Source organism: Vespa crabro, chromosome 13 (genome assembly GCF_910589235.1).
Source record: "Vespa crabro chromosome 13, iyVesCrab1.2, whole genome shotgun sequence".
Taxonomy (NCBI): domain Eukaryota; kingdom Metazoa; phylum Arthropoda; class Insecta; order Hymenoptera; family Vespidae; genus Vespa; species Vespa crabro.
In genome coordinates, this window is record NC_060967.1 from 3455025 (window position 1) to 3475211 (window position 20187).

The 20187-nt window shown below is 33.3% G+C and overlaps 2 protein-coding genes and 1 long non-coding RNA gene across 14 annotated transcripts in view; 1 reads left to right on the top strand and 2 right to left on the bottom strand.

The window, feature by feature from the left end:
• Window positions 1-1339: 1339 nt before the first annotated feature.
• On the bottom strand, window positions 1340-2633 carry LOC124428880. Its single transcript, XM_046973497.1, has 4 exons — window positions 2379-2633; window positions 2211-2309; window positions 1864-2064; window positions 1340-1576 (listed from the first exon to the last, which is right to left on the bottom strand). The coding sequence occupies exons 1-3, from the start codon at window positions 2628-2630 to the stop codon at window positions 1882-1884; spliced, it is 534 nt and encodes a 177-aa protein (XP_046829453.1). The 5' UTR covers window positions 2631-2633; the 3' UTR covers window positions 1340-1576; window positions 1864-1881.
• Window positions 2634-3592: 959 nt separating this feature from the next.
• Window positions 3593-5372, top strand: LOC124428881. The gene is made up of 2 exons (XR_006943314.1): window positions 3593-3709; window positions 3948-5372. It is a non-coding gene; the product is annotated as an uncharacterized LOC124428881 (long non-coding RNA).
• A 2585-nt stretch (window positions 5373-7957) lies between these two features.
• Window positions 7958-20187, bottom strand: part of LOC124428874 (neural-cadherin) — a 74151-nt gene continuing 61921 nt past the window's right edge. For 11 of the 12 annotated variants that reach the window (XM_046973485.1, XM_046973487.1, XM_046973488.1 and 8 more), the window contains 23 exons: window positions 15909-16052; window positions 15523-15638; window positions 15110-15274; window positions 14855-14992; window positions 14423-14609; window positions 13756-13989; window positions 13444-13616; window positions 13208-13357; window positions 12833-13138; window positions 12494-12767; window positions 12207-12415; window positions 11805-12137; window positions 11502-11708; window positions 11148-11419; window positions 10874-11079; window positions 10654-10796; window positions 9966-10577; window positions 9589-9889; window positions 9340-9529; window positions 9021-9262; window positions 8728-8943; window positions 8290-8445; window positions 7958-8222 (listed from right to left, as the gene is read on the bottom strand). In XM_046973485.1, the coding sequence (XP_046829441.1) occupies window positions 8110-8222; window positions 8290-8445; window positions 8728-8943; window positions 9021-9262; window positions 9340-9529; window positions 9589-9889; window positions 9966-10577; window positions 10654-10796; window positions 10874-11079; window positions 11148-11419; window positions 11502-11708; window positions 11805-12137; window positions 12207-12415; window positions 12494-12767; window positions 12833-13138; window positions 13208-13357; window positions 13444-13616; window positions 13756-13989; window positions 14423-14609; window positions 14855-14992; window positions 15110-15274; window positions 15523-15638; window positions 15909-16052 (5087 nt within the window). In that variant the 3' untranslated portion in view covers window positions 7958-8109. The remainder of the gene's footprint in view (window positions 8223-8289; window positions 8446-8727; window positions 8944-9020; window positions 9263-9339; window positions 9530-9588; window positions 9890-9965; window positions 10578-10653; window positions 10797-10873; window positions 11080-11147; window positions 11420-11501; window positions 11709-11804; window positions 12138-12206; window positions 12416-12493; window positions 12768-12832; window positions 13139-13207; window positions 13358-13443; window positions 13617-13755; window positions 13990-14422; window positions 14610-14854; window positions 14993-15109; window positions 15275-15522; window positions 15639-15908; window positions 16053-20187) is intronic. The other variant, XM_046973482.1, reaches the window with a different exon arrangement.

The following is a 20187-nucleotide window of genomic DNA, read 5'->3' on the forward strand; positions in this document are numbered from 1 at the left end:
ATCATTTTATCTTTTTTAATATTTACAAGTAACAATAAAAAAAAGAAAAGTTCTCCGATAGTATGATCGTTAATTTCAGAAATGAAAATAACTCTTCTCTTTTATTTCAATTGTAGAAAGAATCGCTCTTGGGAAACGTTAATTCGCCTCGAAAGTGGATCGAGCTAAGGAGGTAAATCCTAAAAGCTTGCGGAAGAGAGAGAGAGAAAGAGAGAGAGAGAGGAGCTTTATTCCCCATTGGAAAAGAAAAGAGAGACGAAGTAGTCCAGCAAAGAGACTCGGAGATTTTTCTTCGTAACTTTTTTCTGACTTTTCCACTCTCTCGGACATGCTCAAACGCCTTCGTTTCTCCCGTTTCTTTCGAGCGTTTTCCTTTTTTCCTCATTTCGAAGCCAAAGAACAAGCGTAAGTTTCTTTCGATGAAGTGTGCCGTTGTCATGGTTACCATCAACTAGGATAATCGACAGGACGATTCTTTTTAGTTCAAGATATCGTATCTACTTTTACAACGATTTAAACATATATATATATATATATGTATATATATATTATATATGTTCCATAATTGATGATACTCGTATCATCTGGTGATTCTATGTGAAACATTTTATATACATAATACAGTATGATATAGATATTACTGACATTGACTTTATGAGATAATATTTAAACGCAAAATAAATAGAAAATAATTTTAGAAAATAGACTTGATAAAGTTAAATGCTTATAATTATAATAAAAACAGCTTTACTTTCAAAATTTGAGATTACAAGTCTTCTATACGGGTAATTATGAGATAACGCGACTCTCAGAGAACAGTCGGGTCAGGAAATTGTCTTTTGAACAATCTACCCGTCTACAATGAAGATTGTTGTTTCTTGAAAGATTATAAAAACTCGTTTATGTAAAATTCATTTATGTATAAGTTGGAAAATAATTTTAAAAAATTTCATATGTTCTTTTGTATTTGTTCACATTGTCCGAAAAATAGTAATCAATTGAATAAAAAAGCTTATTATACAGCAGAACTGTACCTTTTATTTTTCTCGGTCACTCTAGGGAAAAGCTATCGGTAAATGCGATGAATTATGTATAAGATTCTGGTACTAAAGGGAACGTTACCTCGACTTAGGTACTTTAGCAATGTCGAGATGCGGTTAAAATATGATTCTGATTCTTGAAAGTACCTAACGTCATAAATTCTATTCCTTTTTAAACTTTGAAAATTATAAGATATTATGTCAATAAATGTAATTGAACGAATAAAAAGATATAATTAGAAATTTTATTCACAATGAAACCATTGACTCTACGAAATAAGTTTTGCTTTTTTGAAAGATTTTATTTTTTATCAGTAGGACAAAGGTATCACATATTTGTGAGACACAAACGTGAAACAGGACGATAGGACAGATAACGAATAACATTGATTTAATAATATCTTTGATTTTTTTATGGATCAGGTTTATTCGCAAGTCTGTAAGTAAACCAATCCGTTACTTCGGGATTTCGAAAAGAGATCCTTTTCTCGAAAAACTTGTGAGATTCCAAAGGTTCCTTAAATATTTCTTCGATCCTAAACAAAAGTAATTTGATTAATCCTTTGCCTGTCTAATGAGTTAATGTAAAGATATTTATGATTGCATCGAAAAATGCTGTCCAATTTATATAAAAGAATATATCGTTTTTTTATTGTTTTTTTTTTTTAAATAATTGGAAAAAAGATATAAATAAATAAATATTCATTTACTAATATTTTTTAAAAGGCAAAGGAATCGGTCGATTACAAATATAAAATCGCAACAAGGATATAATAATCTAACGAGGATTGGACGTGTCTTATTAATTTTCCGCGTTTCTTACTATTTTGTCTTTATTTTACTACTTGGCCCAGATATCCAAAATTGTGTCCAGTGATTCAGTGGCATCCAACATCCACACGAAAGACAATAAAGATAGGCAAAAAGCCATATGTGTAGCCGCATTTTCCTTGGCCAGATAATAAGCAAATGTCGTCACAAACGAATAACGACTCAAACCTATCGTCGTGTTTAACCATAGTAACTAAAAATAATTGCACAAGATAAGAGTTAATGTATTAGAAATTATTTTCAAAATAAACATAGTTTATATATTTTATTTAATACTGATATAATATTTAGTACATATATTTGGTATATAGATTATATTACTTTTTATTACACTCTTACCCATTTACTCGACTCTTGTGTTAAGCAATATATTACATGCATCAATGGTAGCCAGATAGCTCGAGTTACAAGATTTGTTGCCAAAGCAGCCACCAACATCTTTTCGATAAAAAATAATAAAAAATAATGTAATAAAACGAAAATGGCCAAGTTAAAAATATACTTTACCTCGTAAATATAAAGAAGTTGTATCGGTGGTTCTTTCAATGATCTTGGCCAGAGTCTGTACTCAGCAACAAGGCATAAAGCCGAGAAAACGAAAAGTATCGAAGAATAAGACGGATCAAAAGGTGGATTATTTTCCTCTTCGAAACACAAACCGACTATACATATGTGTCTGAGATAAGTGTACATTCCTGCTGAAACTATAGCTACCCAATGAGGATTAATATATCCAACGTATTCCTTGACGGTGTCCATATTGTATATTAAGCTAACGTATTATCATTTAGATCTACCATCAATTTCGCCGTTAATTAAACATGTTACCGGAACATGTTAGTTAGGTTACTGACATACATAAATGTCAACATCAAAATTAGAGAGAGAGAGAGAGAGAGAAAGAGAGAGAAAGAAAATAAACAAAAGATAATCATTGAGATTTAACAAAATCGTCGTCTCAGTTTGAATTTCTTTCTTTTATAAATTTGAAAAATCGGAAAGAAAGTAGTTTATTTCGATAACTCGAGATATCGGCAATGTCGTAGATATTCCTTGGATATCTCGACTTTAGAAAGAAGGAAAAAATTGCTGATGGAGATGTCCGTCGATCTCCGTAATGGCAAAATTATTTTGCACGATATGGGCGTTGATGCTGAACAGCTTAAATGTGTCCATTTTTAAAACGTGTTTCGCCAATGCGATAGAGGACGATTATGGTGAACCCTTAACCACAGGACCACCTATCACGAGTTTTCTCTTTGCTGCTGGAGTCTACATCATCGTGGTTAAATCAACGCTTTTTCCACAATCCTTTCGCAAACCTAATCCAATATTACTCTGCTTTTACGAGGTTATTTTACTTGAACTTAGATTAAAACGATTTTTCAAATATTAGATTATTCAAATCTTTTATTTTTTTCTTTTTGATTATTTAGTTTCTCACGACAACGTTCTTCCTGGAGTTCTCGATTGCCTGCATCTGGACACCCATCGATGTTCTCATGCTAACCTCTCTACCCAAGGCCATTTGCCACGTAACGTAACGATCTCCCGTTCATTCCGTTGATCGCATTTGTTGCGATAACAATTAAAAGACTTCGCTTACCTTTGTACGCGCTTGTGTAAGCGTGATCTCTCTCTCGCTTTTTATATTTTATTCTTATGCTCTCTCATAAGATTCCTCGATAATAGACTCTTCAAGATTATGGATTTAACGAGGCCGCCGAAACCTTCGTAGCTAACAAATCGTCTATGGCAGCGCTTAGTTACGGAACTGCAACGACCTTCTTCTTACTTGCATTGCACGTTACTAAAACGGTCGACTACACGATACTTACGTATGTTCCAAAAAAATTTACGCCAAGTAAATATTTATGCTCATTGAACAAGAGAAAAAAGGAAATAAATATTGTTGATGATTCATAATAATTTACATCACGTTAAGAATATATTTATCAATAGTCTTTGTGGATGTCAATATTTCTATCGATTCATTAATTTTTTACTAAGACAATTGCATAATTTTTATGAAGATTTAAAGATTATTCCATTTGCTTTTTTAATGACTATTTTCAGAGACTGTGGATTTACTTGCTTTGGTTCTTATTTGAAAAATAAACTGTGGCAGCAAATACAGAGTGAACTTCCGAAAACAAAGCAAATTAAAAAGTGTTCGTGTAAATCTCGAAGGAAAAATCGCAGTAAAAGTCGTGGCAAGGATCCCAAATTATAAAAACACGCATAACGTATAATAAAATTAAATAAATTAAAAACTCTCACCCGAAAACGTAATGGCTTTCAATTTCCTTTCCCCTCTATTTCTATTCTTTCTCTCTTTCTCTTTTTTTTTTTTATGAAAAAGAAGGCATTTATTTCATCCGAACTGAAATGTAAAGTACAAATTGTATAGATAATATAGTGATAATAATATAATAATTAATCGTTAATAATAAATATTAATTCAATTAATAATACGGTATGTTCCAAAGTATATTGCGTTCATATACGTCTATATATTTATGCGATACAAATATATATACGTATACACTCGCACGAATGTCCGTCTGTATGTATATGTTTATGTATGTACGCGTAGTGTATGCGTGTATTGGTGTGTGTCTGTGTATGCGTGTGTGTGTGTGTGTGTGTGTGCGTGTATATCGAAGTTGTACTAACGGGTTGTGTGACGTGTGTCGGTGGCAGCATTACATTATGTAATTAATGAATTATATATTACAATGATTCCTCGTCTCGCCGACGGACGGCCGCAGATTAAGTCCACGATTACTTTTCCGTATACTCTTCGACCTTTCCACGGCTTTGGCCCGCACATAACGCGTGTCGTCGGCTGCGTTTTTCAAACGTGTCCGTTGAGATCTCGCTTTTCTTCTTTCCCTTCGTGCGCACGATTAGGCAGTGCATAGAAATTTATAGCGGATATGTAGGATGGCCGTGAATTGTTTCCTAAGGCTTCCAATTCTTTACTTTTCCTTTTTTTAATCCTTCTTAGGCGGAATTGCTGCTATTCTCTGATCACCGGAGATGAACGAAGTATCTTGAGTATCGGCGAATTATCTCGCAAAGATTTTACTTATGATGGGATTAAACGTTTGGAAAAGGTTTTACGTGGACCAAGGATGGGCTTGATCGAAAACGACGGGGATCTGGGAGTTCATTTCTACAAAGTGGAACGAGCTTTAAGGAATGTTTCCCTGCTACTACGGCCTTTCTATTAAATTCGTCGCGATCTACGATCTTTTTCTTACTTTTTATTTTTTACTTTTTCTTTTTTCATTTTTACTTCTCTTATCCCTCATTGTCAGTGCTGCCGGCATTAGGAAAATAAACAAACAAACAAACGAATAAATAAATAAATAAATAAAGATTTCACGATTAAAATGACGATTTGTTCTTTGGTAAAGTATCAATTATTTGGTAAATCTTCGACGTACAAGTACATATAAAAAAAAAAAAAAGAAAAGAAAAGAAAAGAAAAGAAAATACGATATTCTTGGAAACGCGAGTTTATCTTACAGGAAGACGCAAAAAATAAGCGCCTATTTAGAATTGCAAACTGTTCCGACTCGTCTAATAAGATCGTTGCTGATGTTTTCAAAATGTTCGATTCGTTCGAAGAAATCTTTCCGTATTGTCCCCAAGTGGATAGATTCCCGTAAAAAACAAAACAGAAAACTTTACTTTTCGATGATTCGACGTATTTTTTTTTTCGAATATTCGTATATCTGCATACCTTTTACTCGGATAATTCGGATACGAATATTTAAGAGGTAGGTGATATTACATGATAGGCGAGAGTATAACGGCACAAGACTCGGTACTTACTTAAATGTACTTACATAGATACGTGATTCTTTCTACCGAACAAACCGTACGAATAAAACGCTAACAATATCTTCGTTGTTGCGAATATTCGAACGGTTCGCTAAATTCGCGTCGAATCGCTACATACACAGATATACATACACGCCTTGTTCATTCGAAATCGAACGATAACGAAGCGAAGAAACCTCGACATTTGAAATACGCCACTATAATACTTCAAAGAAGAAGTCGTTCGTGTTAACTCGACGAATTCGGAACATTCCTTCATAAAGATCCTCGAGAATTCAATATTTTCGCGTTTGGATACGATCGAAATCGATGATTAATGCTAATAACGATAACGATAAGTGTACCACGTGAAAGTATTAAGATTCCATTGCGAATGAGCGAGTTTAGCAGGACCAACGTGTGTTCGATCGATTCTTCTAGCTAAAACCATTTATCGAAATCGCTCGAGCGAACCGTTAACGGCGATTTGGAGAATGCGGGACGCTGCGTTACGGATACAACTCAATATCACAAATATTATCGAAAAAACGATAGGTACTTAAAAACCCAACATCGAGCGAATAAGTCGATGCTTAATCAGGGAAGGGCCCAATTATACGATATAACACGTCGACCGACGTCACACTCACATACGTTAATTACAGTATTCGTACAAGTGCTTATCGATATACGCCACGTTCCCGAAACGGGATTCGCCTAACCGGAAAATTGACTATTTTAATATTCCCTTAGAGAATTTTACAAATCAGTCGAGACTCGAGTGCATGAAGCGTTCTGTTCTTCTTCTTCTTTCTCTCTCTCTCTCTCTCTCTCTCTCTCTCTCTCTCTCTCTCTCACTCTTTCTTTCTGTAGGAAAATTACACGCGCTAGAAGCAAATAAACGGACGTGGAACTTCGTTGAGTTTGTCCTTTAAACAAAAAGGACATTTACTGTCGCCGTTCCTAATTGCTTGCACGTGTATTTCCCCTTCTTAATCTTTCTTATTACTATCGCTTCGTTTTCCTCGCTTTCTATAGATATAGGTATGTATCTTCCTCTACTAACTGCTCCCGATGACATAAAATAAATATTAAAACTATGTCGAGATATATACTATATATAACTTGATAGTAAGAACCGTCGACTCTCTCGTCCTCTGTGTCCGAGCAGATTTCGTATGTACGTACGTGCATCGCGTGTACATATATGTTTATATATATATATATATATATATATATATATATAAACATATTTTATATTTATATATTTATATCGCTATGTAATAATAATAATCGTAATAATTACATATGCACGCGGTAACTTTGCCCACGGACTTTCTTCGATGCACGTCACCGCTCTTCTATATATAAATTCATATTTATAATATATATATTTATATATATATATTTATATCTATTACAATAAAAATAATAATAATAATAATAATAATAATAATAATAATAGTAATAATAATAATAATAATAATGATAATGACAATAATGGCAATGATAAAAGGTCTAATAATAATACCGGTTGTAATGGAAATGAAGACGATAATTTTTACGGGGGATGATAATGGGATATTGACAACGAACAATGCTTTTTTAATGCATTGTAAAATGACAAGTTTCAATACGGTATCTCGATTAAAATCTCAAACGGTTAACGAGTCCTCCTTTTATTCCTTCTCATGGTCATCTTTGGAGGAAAGATAAAAACTATAATGCGATAATATTTGCTTTTATTTGGTAGATAACGGTAGGTCCGTTCGCATATGGTGAAACAATGAAAGTGCGATGCCTTTCTATCATCCTGATGTAAATAAACAACGTGACCAATGTATGGTGATGAGAACTAATTAATAAATACAAGTCGATAAAATCGATAAAAAAGTCCCACGTATACACCCTTGGATCGACTACGTATACGTGTAACTATACAGATAGGTATGTCGTATGTGTATCTCTGTTTTTGTTATGTATACCACCTACGTATACCGTCGTTTAGGTATGACTCGAAAATTATTGCAACGTTCGTAATGCGATGGGGCAAAAGCTCTCGCTGAGATCACTTTGGAACTATATTTTGAACTTTCTCACCGATCGTTGCGTCGGTGCACCTTCTTTTACTTTCGATCATCCAAACTTGAATGAGAAAGTCTTTTTTACGCAGCTCCTCTCAGATCTCGATGATCTATCATCATTGATCCTTCGAATCTCACATAATCTTGGAGAGAAAGTTTCAAAGTTTCGTGTTTCTTTCTTTCCCCTTTTTTTTTTTTACTCTTTTCTTTCTTCCTTTCTGTTTTTTTTTTCTATTCTATTCGTCTGGTATATTCAACGAACACGAACACTTCCAATTCGGATCGTGGGAAAAATTCGATGGACCTAGATTGACAAAAGATATCTAATCCTCTTCCTCGCTTTCTTCTGTTGTGGGACCGTACATATCTGCAAGTTTGTCGAATCTAGGACCCCAAGCGCCTAAATATTCGTACTCGTGTTGCTCGTCATCTGTTCCTGAAAATAATGGTTCTCGAATTATCTCTTCCCGTATAATCCATTTTCTTTTAAGATCAAAACATACCCGAAGCCAAGGACGAAAGGGAACCTGCGGTGCTTCCGCCACCTTCATACGCATAATTTCGTAAATCGTCGAAAGGTGGTGCATTAGGATCACTGTCGGCTCTTTTCTTGTGATCTTCGATAAAAATACCCACATTAGGCTCTGGTCCTAATGGATCTACGCAAGAGATCATCGATACATTGAATTAAAATCAAGCATCGTCAAAGTATTAACATGTTCATTTTTTAATTAAAAATAAATCAATATATATATATATATATATATATATATATATAAATCAATTTACTTAATATTATATGAAAGTATATTTTAGAAGATATACTTTATGGTACTCTAAATGTAAGAAAACAAGTTTTAAAAAGGATTTTAAATACTATCATTGATCGTCATCATAACATTCGAGGTGATAAAATTTATCAAGTTAAATATAAAACTTACAAGCTACTTTACACGGTGCTAGTTTTCCACCCATTTCTGGAATAGGACCGCCAATTGGAATCTGTAATGGCGTTATGTCGAACGCCGTCATATCATCTTCCCCACCTCCTTCGTCATCGTAATTAATAATATTCTCTCTCACATCGTCGTCTGGCCCAGGATACTTAATATGAGCCTCCCTTCTTCTGTTGTAGACGACGAATACCAGAACTAAGACTGTAACGAACGCCATATGTTCATTTAATACTTAAACTCTTAATATCATAAGTTTGATAGAGATATGAAATGCTCACCAAGAATAATTAATAAACAAACTAAAATAGCTGCAAGTGCTCCCATACTGAGCTTCAATGTTTGACCCTCCTGTACTAATTCACAATTTTCACCCCAAAATCCTTCAGGACAAATGCATCGATATCGATATCGAGGATCTTGATTGATACATCTACCACCGTTGAGACAAGGATAATCTATGCATTCATTTTTATCCATGCAACCTTTGTTATCAGGCGATGGTATTCTTCCTTCTCCACAACTATAAATAAAGTCGTAGATGTCTTTTTTCTAATTGACTTTTTAAATTGTTACCATTAACAGGATTGAATAACTCACGTGCAATCGTATTCGTTCCAGAGATCGATGCATTCAAAAGGTTCGGGACAAATGACATTAGCGCAGGGTTTATTCGAAGGACAATTTCGTTCAAGATTTCTTGCCATTGTTGCTTGACCCCATGGTGTTCCATTCATAGCCGGTGGTAATGGGAGATGCTTACCTTCTAGCCTGATATCGTCCAAACAGCCTATCGAAAGATTTCAATTTAATCATTCGAGATCGTCTCGATTATCTAATAAAATTTACCTTTTTGATAATCAGCGTAAACTTCGAACGTTCTTACGCCAGTGTATTCGGCTTTGCCGCCAGCATAAATTCCTTCTTGTTTATCGACTAAGAGCCATTGATGGCCTTCAAAGGAAAAGGTCTCGTTGAATCTTCTACCCTCTCCACCATCCAATTCCAAGGTCGCTGCTGAGCCATATCTAGATACTCTGACAGTATGCCATTGACCATCATCCACTGCTATCGCACTTAACCAAATATCTCGTTCCTCTGTTCTAAGACTATTTAAGTTGTATCTGAAGTGTAATCGGCTATCCTTGATCTGTAATAAAAAATGATTTAGAATCGCTCGAAATATATAAATAGAATGTGAATCGAAATGAAAGTAATCTACGTACTTCTAAAATAGCATATTCTCTGTTATGCTGATCGCTGACTCTGAAAAGTTCACCGTGCACCTCCCGAGTTCGGAATCTCAACTGCACCTGAGTCGAATATTTGTCGGGTTCAAACGACAATGCATATTTGACATAACTCTGTGGCTTGAATGTTGTTGGTATCGTTTGGGTCATACAACCAGGACCGGTCCAGCCTGGATTACATTGGCATCTTGCTTCGGAGAAGTTACCAACGCAGGTGCCATGTTCCCAACAACGGAACGTTAATTCTTGATGGCTACATATCTCCTCGGTTTGTGGACAACCTGATACGCTATTCCTTGATAATCCAGGATGAGCCAGATCGTAAAGTTTGCTATTGTGAAATAGATTCTTTATGCAACCATCAAACCCTTTCCCTACTGGCATGTGTTTCCATTTGTAATGAGTTGGATCGAATTGTTCCACGTAAAGCCCACCAATTTGAAGCGGTGCATTTACGTTCAAGTATTCGTTGAACGGTGGTACCGTGCCTTGAGCTTGGCAACTTGTGTCGTTAAACTCCGAAGGTGTACCATCTTCTAATTCTGATATCTCGGCAGATTTACAGTAATCGATGATAAGTTTTACCGTCTGCAATATATAAGGATTATTCATATAAGTTCAAATTTCAAATTTGGTGGATTCAATCGAATGAAAATTATTTGACCTCAGTATTCCAGAATATATCGAGCCTGTGCCATTCTCCATCGTCCAAAGTCCTTTTAGGTTTGACTTTCAATTCTAAAGTACCAGATCCGAAATCTATTAAAAGCCTTGGTATTCCACGTTCTAATTCAACCGATATAAAGTCTGAAATCAAATTAAACAAAGAGAATTAAACGAACTTGTCAAACAACAAGAAAATCAATTCCAAACTTATAACTCACCAGACACCATAATTTCATCAGATTCCGGGGGAACAATAGGACCATTGTACAAAAGCAATCCATCCGACTTTCTTGTAATAAATTCAAAACTTAAATGACTATTATCGCACATCTCCAGGGCCGGATACCAAGCCCAACCATTCCCACGAAAACTTCTAGCTGTTTGTTGACATCTAGGTCCATTATATCCGGAAGGACATTGGCACCTATCGATTTACAGAATATTTAAGTTAATACATTCGAAGGTACGATCTTTACTAAAGTTTGTACTTACGATAATCCAAATCTTCCTTCAACGCAACGACCGCCATTGTAGCAAGGACTGCTTCTACAAGATTCACTCTTGCTAAAGTTTCTTGCACCGCAGGTACATTCAGCTATCACGTCGACTCTTACTCCCACCAAAGCAGTTTTATTAGCGTTAACCATATAAGGTAAACTACTGATATCAAGTGTGTTAGTGCAACTGCCTTCGCACATCTCATTTTCATAATAACACTCATCGATACCGACCATCGTAATGTTAATTCCAACATCCTTTTCAATCTAATTTTACACGAAACAATAACAGTATTCGATATATTTCGAGAAAGTATCATCGATGTTTTTTATCGATCAAATTCCTTACCTCTTCCCGATGCATCAAGACGATTCCATTGAGCCTAACAGGTTTATAATAAGGAGAACCATGAGCAGCGAATCTGACGTCGGTTAAAGGTGGATGCATCCTTCGCAATTGAACACTAAAGACATCAACGTATTCCCTTTCGATGTTTAATAAATGTGCCAATTTTTCTCGGAATAAATCTGCTTTACTTCGAGATAAGTTTTGTGACTATATCAATGTGAACATATATCAATGTAATTATAACGCAATACAAATGTCTTTGCTTAACAGTCAAGTAAATTTATGAAAATAAATAAAATATACCCTATAATCCCATACACGTATGAAATCCTCATCCGTTATACCCGATATCCGAACAGAGCCAGAATTAAGAACAGCTTCGTGGGGAATACTTTTCACATTGACTGTCACATTCGCAGGGACATCCGTTTGTGTGTGCTTTCGATCGTAAACCTTGAAACGAAGATGATATCTTCCATCATGCGTACCAGATTTCATGTATATCATGCCAGTATCTTCATCGAGCTTGAATTGTGCATGCTCGAGGCCTTCCCAATAAAACTTTTTGTCTGGTAAGTCCCAATCGTCCAAATCATAGACGTAGACTCTACCTATCTCGGTATCGGGTGATTGTCCCTAAAATTATATTACACATTGGATCGAACAACGTATTGCATTTTTCTATAATAATATTGTTTTACTTACTGCATAATTATATACAAAAATGTCTTTAGATCCTGGCTGCATTTTATTGTCATTACTATCGCCGATTATAACAGTCAAGGTACTGGTTCCAGACATCGAAGGATTTCCAGAATCCTTAATCACTATCGGTATCAAGTATTCCTTTTGTTGTTCCCTATCGAATGATCGTAACGACGAAACTATAGCCATACCATCTCCGTTTGCTCCCTCTGAACACAAAATAATATCATGGTAATTAATCGAATATTTTTTAAATTTGACGTTTGAAATGTTACAAATTAACTCACTGTTGTCGCTTTCGACTCTGAAACTAGCTCTGATGATATCGTCTGCATTAGGATCCATTCTGAAAGTGAATGGTGGACCATTGCTCTTCGATCTGTCGTCATCGTCGGTAGCCAAAATCTCGACGACTTTTCTCGTTTGAAGATGTTCTTGTAAAATTGGTCGATAATCTTTAAGGAATCTAGGTGGATTATCATTTATATCCTGAACGATAACTGTGAGAGTAGCGGTTGCAGTTTTTGGTGGTATACCATCATCGATAGCCAAGATTTTAACCTGAAATTTTGTTCAAACATTTATTTTTAATATTTGTTGAAATATTTTGTAAAAAATAAATATACCTGATGACGAGGAGTTTCCTCACGATCGAGACTTCTTTGAATGGATACCGTACCATTCTCATTAATGAAAAATTGTCTTTTCCTGTCGGAACTTCTATCGATAGAATATGAAACTTTACTTTTGCCGCCTTGATCAGGATCAGTAGCTTTAAACGTTTCGAGAGTATTCCCGATTCTAGCGTTTTCCGGCACAGTTGCTTCAATATTGGCTCTTTCAAATTGTGGCTGATTATCGTTGATGTCCCTTAATTTCACTACCACCCAAGAGTAAGCAACGTGATACTTGTCATTATCATTATCTTCACCCTAAATATAGAATATAATTAATTTTATTTGATCTTAGAGTAGATCTTAATATCGAATCATTATACCTACCTTATCGTTCACCTGTATCCTGAATCTAAATCCATTGCTTTGCAATTGATCCTCATAATCGAGAGATTGAACGATCTTCAAAGAGCCAGTACCATCGTTGTTTCTTACCATAGTAAATTTGTCAGCACCATAGCCACTACTTTCGATGACCTATCGACATTAGAATCGTCGAAGTATATATGTAGAATCTCGTTTGAATCGATAGAGAGGATATATTGAAAAAAAAAGTGTTATACCTTGTATTGAAACTTATTGGTTTCATCCTCATCGTGAACAGTAACGGTGAGTATTGGCATTTCAGGTAAATCAGGTCCTTCCGTTTCATCTACTTCGGTAAACCATTCTTCTTTTGTAAATTGTGGTGGCATATCATTTATATCTTTCACTCGTATAGACGCCGTCCCGGTACCTAAAGAATAAAGATTTTCATTTTCTATGAAGTCACATCTATGTATGTGTGTGTGTGTGTTGCACATCTATATATGTGCAACTATTTCATATAATAAGTTCGATTTGCATACTTTAATAATAAAGTATGATCGGATTACCTTTTAACCCCCCTCCATCCGCCGCGACAACTTGTATAGAATAATCCGGGGTACGTTCTCTGTCCAAACAGCAAACAGCCGTCTTTATAACTCCCGTTTCAGATTCGATCTCAAATATGGGAGTTCCAGTTTCTTCTTCGATAACGTTCTTTTCGATAGAGTAAACCAATTTCGCGTTTGTACCTTCGCTAGGATCGTCATAATCTACTGCAGTCATGGTCATTACGACCATTCCTATAAAACGACAGATATCATTGAATGCAAACGGATGCATTTATATATATATATATATATATATATATATATATATATATATATATATATATATATATAGATATATACAAGTTAAATTATTTTAATATTAGAAGAATGGGAATAAAATTAAGTTCGATTAAAATGAAAGAAATTGTTGATGAATTTTTAGAAGAGTTTTTACTACTTCAATGTAACTGATTATTATTGTAAATCGATTGATATATATGTACACTTGTTATATGTACATTATTTTGTATCATATTTGTGTATCAAAATAGAAATGACAAAAATTGATATCGAAGTAATCTTTTAAATTCTTATAAAAAACTTGTCTAGGCTATGAACATGAATGTAAAAGAAATCAAATGGAATACATATATACATATCTATGTATGATATATTTTATACAAACCTGCAGTTCCATTTTCGGTAACGTTACCAAAGTATACTCCCTGTGGGAATATCGGAGCATTATCGTTAATATCTTTGAGATTGACCTGTACATCAGCATATCCTACTAAACCTTCCCCACCCTCGTCCTGAGCGAATACAGTAAATCGCCATTGAGGTCTTCCATTAGGTTGATCTCTGTCGAGTGGCTGGCATAAATGACAATTATATATAATAATAATTAAAATATTTCTCGCATTTTATAACATTTTCATTTCAAATAAGATATTTAAAAATCGTAAATGTATGTATTATTCATTCGCGTTCAAAGCTTAATATTTGTTAGTTCCATATTATATAATTTTTCTATTAGAACAGGGAAGAAAATTGGACTAGTGTGTAAGATTAAATGCAGTTTTCGCTTGAAAACGGAAATGGAAAAAAGGTGAATTACTTTGAGAACGAAAATCTCTCCAGTAGTCCGATTGATGTCAAATTTACTATTGGCCGGGTTGTCTGGATCGATTCCCTGTCCTGTCAAGAAATATACGATGTTTTGAGGTCTATCCTTATCCCCGTCGGTCGCAGTGACCTAAATTCAATGGAATCAATATTTAAAGTTTCATTCCTTTTGATGAATACTTCTTAAGAGATAAATATATTAAAACAAAAAATAAAAAAAATAAAAAATAAAATTAACAATCATTACCCCGAGTACTCGTTTTGGTAAATTCCTATCATCTTCCTCTGTGATTTGTGTTCTATAATTCGGTCTTTCAAAGACAGGTGGATTATCATTTACATCCTTCACGTGTATAACGACCGTTGTATTATTCTCTTCCAAGCTATCCGATGCTGTGAGACGAAGTTCGTACTGAAAAAGAGAAACGAAGGAAACTGCAATCAAATTTCCTTTATCCTTGAAGATTTTGTTAAAACTCCATAAATTATTACTCAAAAGTTAATCTTCATAAATAAGAATTAAAAATGAACTCGCATTGAAATACTTTTATTCGACGTTGAAAGCCTAACATTTTTTACGAGATTTTATAGAAATCAAAGAGAAAAGAAGAAGAAAAGAAAAAGACGTAAAAAGCTAAAGTAAAAGACGTAAAGGCTCACCCTTTTTCTGGTTTCATAATCCAAAACACCGGCGACATAAATTGCGCCGGTCATGTTCTTCACAGCAAAAGCACCGCCTACGTTACCGCTCGTAATCTCGTATCGAATACGCGAGGCTGTAAAACGATAAAAAAATGGCTTTTGTGATTCTCTGAAAAATTGGATTTCTCGATCATTTTCTTTTTTCTTTACGTGAATTATAAATTATTTTCCAAATATTTTTATCTCTTTTTCATTTCGTATTCTCGAAAAGCCCTTGTCTATGAAATCGAAAAATACACGTTTGACGAAAGTAAACTCTTTCGGATTTTGAAAAAATTCAAAAAAGCCTTCTAGTCATATTGTATAAAAATGTATTACAAGAAAACAATGCGAGATATGCTTACACTCGTCGTGGTCTTTGGCGGTGACAGTAAGAACTGTATGTTGAATGTCCTCATTCTCGTCTACCTCAGCCTCGTAGAGGCTTTTGTCGAAGTAAGGCGGGTTGTCGTTCTTGTCGGCTATTCCAATCCGGATGAATTTAGTTACTGTAAATTCAAAAAGAAGACATTGTATTAGATTTTGTGATCCAATTCCTCTGACAATCTATTTTTGGTTATTTAGAATTTCAATTTAAATTATATCATTATAGTTAAATATAGTATAATCGCTAAGAAATATTGTTTCAAGAAAATTGACTTTGAAAATTTATAAAATACGTGGATTTTTATCATATATACGTCTATGAAATATCGATGAACTTCATTCTATTATATTAATAGTATTAAAGTGAATAGATGAAAAGAGGACAGTTTTTCGATGAAAACGATATTTTTTTTATGTCTTTACGATTTTCCATTCCGAAGATATCGTTATTTAAATATTATCATTCATAATGAGAAATCATATGTTTGTAGTAATAGTAAAAATACTACGGCGCTTTTGGAATTTACACCGTAAGTGCGTAATTTTATGTAGGTCAGTGTGTCAATAACTTTTGAATGAAATTATAGAGAGCAATGAACCGATATAAACTTTTAATATGTGGATGGGAATATCTCTGGAACTAAGCACGATAAAGATTTCAAAAAAGAACCGTTTTAAAGAGCAGATTTTTCTTTAGCTTTTCACAATATTTATAACAATTATTTAACAATTTTTCATATATAATTTCTCATAAATCAATTATCAAGAGCATATATAAAAGATAATTTTAAAAAGAAAACGTTTTCATACTTTTTCATAATACCTTTAAACAACTTTTAAACGACTATTTAACAATTTATTATAAATAATTTGTTATAAACAATTATTAAGAATATGTAAAAAGCAATTTTAAAGAGAAAATGTTGATTTTTTACAACATCTTTAAATACAATTATTTTACAATTCATTATTAATAAATAATTTGTTATAAACAATTTGTTATTAATAATTTTTCAAAATATATTTATTGTGCAATTTCAATAAGAAAATGTTTTTCTACTTTTTCATAATATCTTTAAACAATTATTTAATAATTTGTTATTAAATAATTTTCAAGAATTTCAATAAAACGCTTATAATCTGCTCGATTTATGTATGTTAATACAATAAAATCTATATCCATGAAATAATAATAAGATAATAAATGAATGCCTTTGAGGTCTGATATTTTCAGAAAATTAAATTATTACAGATAAGAAGACACGAATGTCTCTTATCTTCATTTACTCTATTGATCTGTAAAGCTCTATCCAAATCAAAGACGACCACTTCACGTATATTCCTTGTTAGTCAGAGTATTAATTATGCTATGTAGACTACAGTACGGTAATTACTTTCCTGCCACGAACGACTCTCTCGTGGGCTCCTTTTTTCTGCTTCTGTCATGACAAACCCGTTCCTTCGTATCTTTTTTCTCTTCTTTACTTTTCCTCTCGGCCTACTTTCATTCTGAGCTAATTATTAATTAACGATTAAGTCGAGCGACAAATCGATTTATGTTGTATCGATTTTTTTACTTTATTTTTTACTTTATGTTTCTTTCAAAAATATTTAACGAATCAAAGCAGATAATCGATATATTAACAAAGTAAAAAACAACGAAATGAATGATCTAATTATCCTTTCTTATCGAGAAAATTGTTTTAGCTTTAATTAATTGTACGAATTTTATATAGATATATTTATATTTGTGGGGAATGAATTCTATAAAAATATTATGTCCCTTACGATTCAGCCGAATTTTTCTATTTTTTTTTTTTATATCCTTTGAAAAATATCATATGCATCTCAAAAATATCTATTAAAATCTTATTGAACATAAAATGTTTATTATTCTACATATGACCATTTTAATTGAATATTACTCGTTTTTGAACAAATTCCTTTTACAAATAGCCATAGTAATGAAAAAATTGACATCACTGAAGGTTGTATCTTCAATATATATAAAAATTGGCACATACTAATATCGTTCGCTGTAGAATATGATCGCCTGTATTATAGTATGCAAAATTGTATCGAATAGAGAGGAAATACCTATCTATGTACCATTTACGGCCGCAGGTGTTCATACATATATATTTACATAGATATCTATCTATCTATATATATATATATATATATATATATATATATATATATATATATATATATATATATTCGGTGGACGAAACTAAACGAATTGATGGACAAGTGCTCGTAACCAGGCCGTCCCAAGAGCAATCCAAAGCAAGGTATTATTTAAAATCATTTGTATACCAATTTGTAACCCTCTATATAAACCTATGTTTTATCCTATCTAAAAATATATAACATCCTGTTGAAATTCTTATGATTACACTTAGAAAATAATAACATTTGAACATGAACTAAAAAAATGAAAAAAGTGATTGAAAAATTATATAAATTCCTATAAATATATATAATCAAACAATTATATCAAGTATGTAGAATCAATCATTTCTACATTAGAAAGAAATTTTCATTTGAAATCTAAATATTTAAAAGCATCGTAAAATGATCTATTGCTAAAAAAATAATTATGATAAATTGCTAAAAAATAATCGTAGTCACGTTCACACCCTGTTTTCTTCAAGTGAGGCCGCGAAAACGTGCCGGGGCTACACCCAATGACTGTACAGCGGATGTACGAAACGCGTTACTAGGCCACGGGGTAAGAAATCGATGAAGCCCCCACCCTCTCTCCAACCCCTCACCGATCCCCCTGTCAGCGACGTGGAGAGAGCATTCGCTTCTTGGCCGCACCCTGTAACACCCGATTGGTTTTCAAAATACGACCTCCTCTTTACCACTCCTCCTTCAACTACCATAGTCCCTGCTCTTCGCTCTTTCGACGTAAGCAGAACCGCTCGTTATCCGTTAAGGACGGTCACGGACCATGGTTGATCTTTTGCCACCTTTCTACCTATTTTCTCTCTCCATTTCTCTATATTTTTGACTTCGAGAAAATAACTCAAATTTTTTCGATTGATTTTATACACGATTTGAAAAAAAGAATTCTTGTAAGTTAAAAAACACTCTATAACTCATTTCTTTTTCTCTTATCTAAATGAAAAAATAATGTAACTTACAAAAATTAATCTTTAGATTTCTCTAATAAGAATTTGTCAAAATCAAGATTTTTTTTTGGTTTATTCAGATATAAAAAAAAAAAACAATAAGAAACATTAATATTCGGACGAACTATTCATCTATCATTTTTAAATAAATTCAAACAATACATAATAAGGTTTAAGCAAACGAACTTTTTGATTATAAGAGAATAGTATAAAATATTGTACGAGGAAAAAAATGAAACAATAATTAAAAAATACTATATATATATATATATATATATATATATATATATATATATATATATATATATATATATATATATATATATATATATATATACGTACATGAAAGAATGGAATAATACAGAAACACCTTTATTTTTTATTTAATAATACCAGAGAGCTAACAATTTAAAATACACTATATTACACAACATACAATATGTATTTAAAATCGTTAACTGACCCATATTATAATTAAAGAAATTTCAAGAGAAATTTCATTTAATCCACTAATGTGAATTTATTGCTAATTTGTAAAATTGCTTTTTACATAGAGAAAGAAAGAGAGAGAGATAGGGAGAGAGAGAGAGAGAGAGAGAGAGAGAGAGAGAGAATGGGAGGGGGAAAAAGAGATCCGTGCGAATCGAACGAGAGGTTTGAACTAACTCGCTATACGTGACGAGCAAAATAATCTCCTTTGTCGATTGGCCGCTCGTGCCATGAACGAGAAGAATACTATATTTTTCGAAATAATAAGTTCGTAGCTAACATAGCCATGAATAATGCCAACGCGATATCCGTTCAATCTCCTCTTCATGCAGATTCGTGGAATCGATTTTGTACACTGAATCCTTTCCTCCCCTATGGCCGTTAACGTTGCGCGTACCTTGTAAATATTATAGCTATCGAGCTTGCGTAACAAGAGAAATATTTCATTACAAAATGAAATGTAAAAAAAATCGAACCGAATGAAAAATATAATACTGGATAAGCGAAAAATATGACAACGAGAGAGAGAGAGAGAGAGAGAGAGAGGGAGAGAGAGAGAAAGAGAAAATAATCGAATCGTGCTGATGTTACGCCACTAAAATCCTATTGGAAATGCAAAATTTTTGAA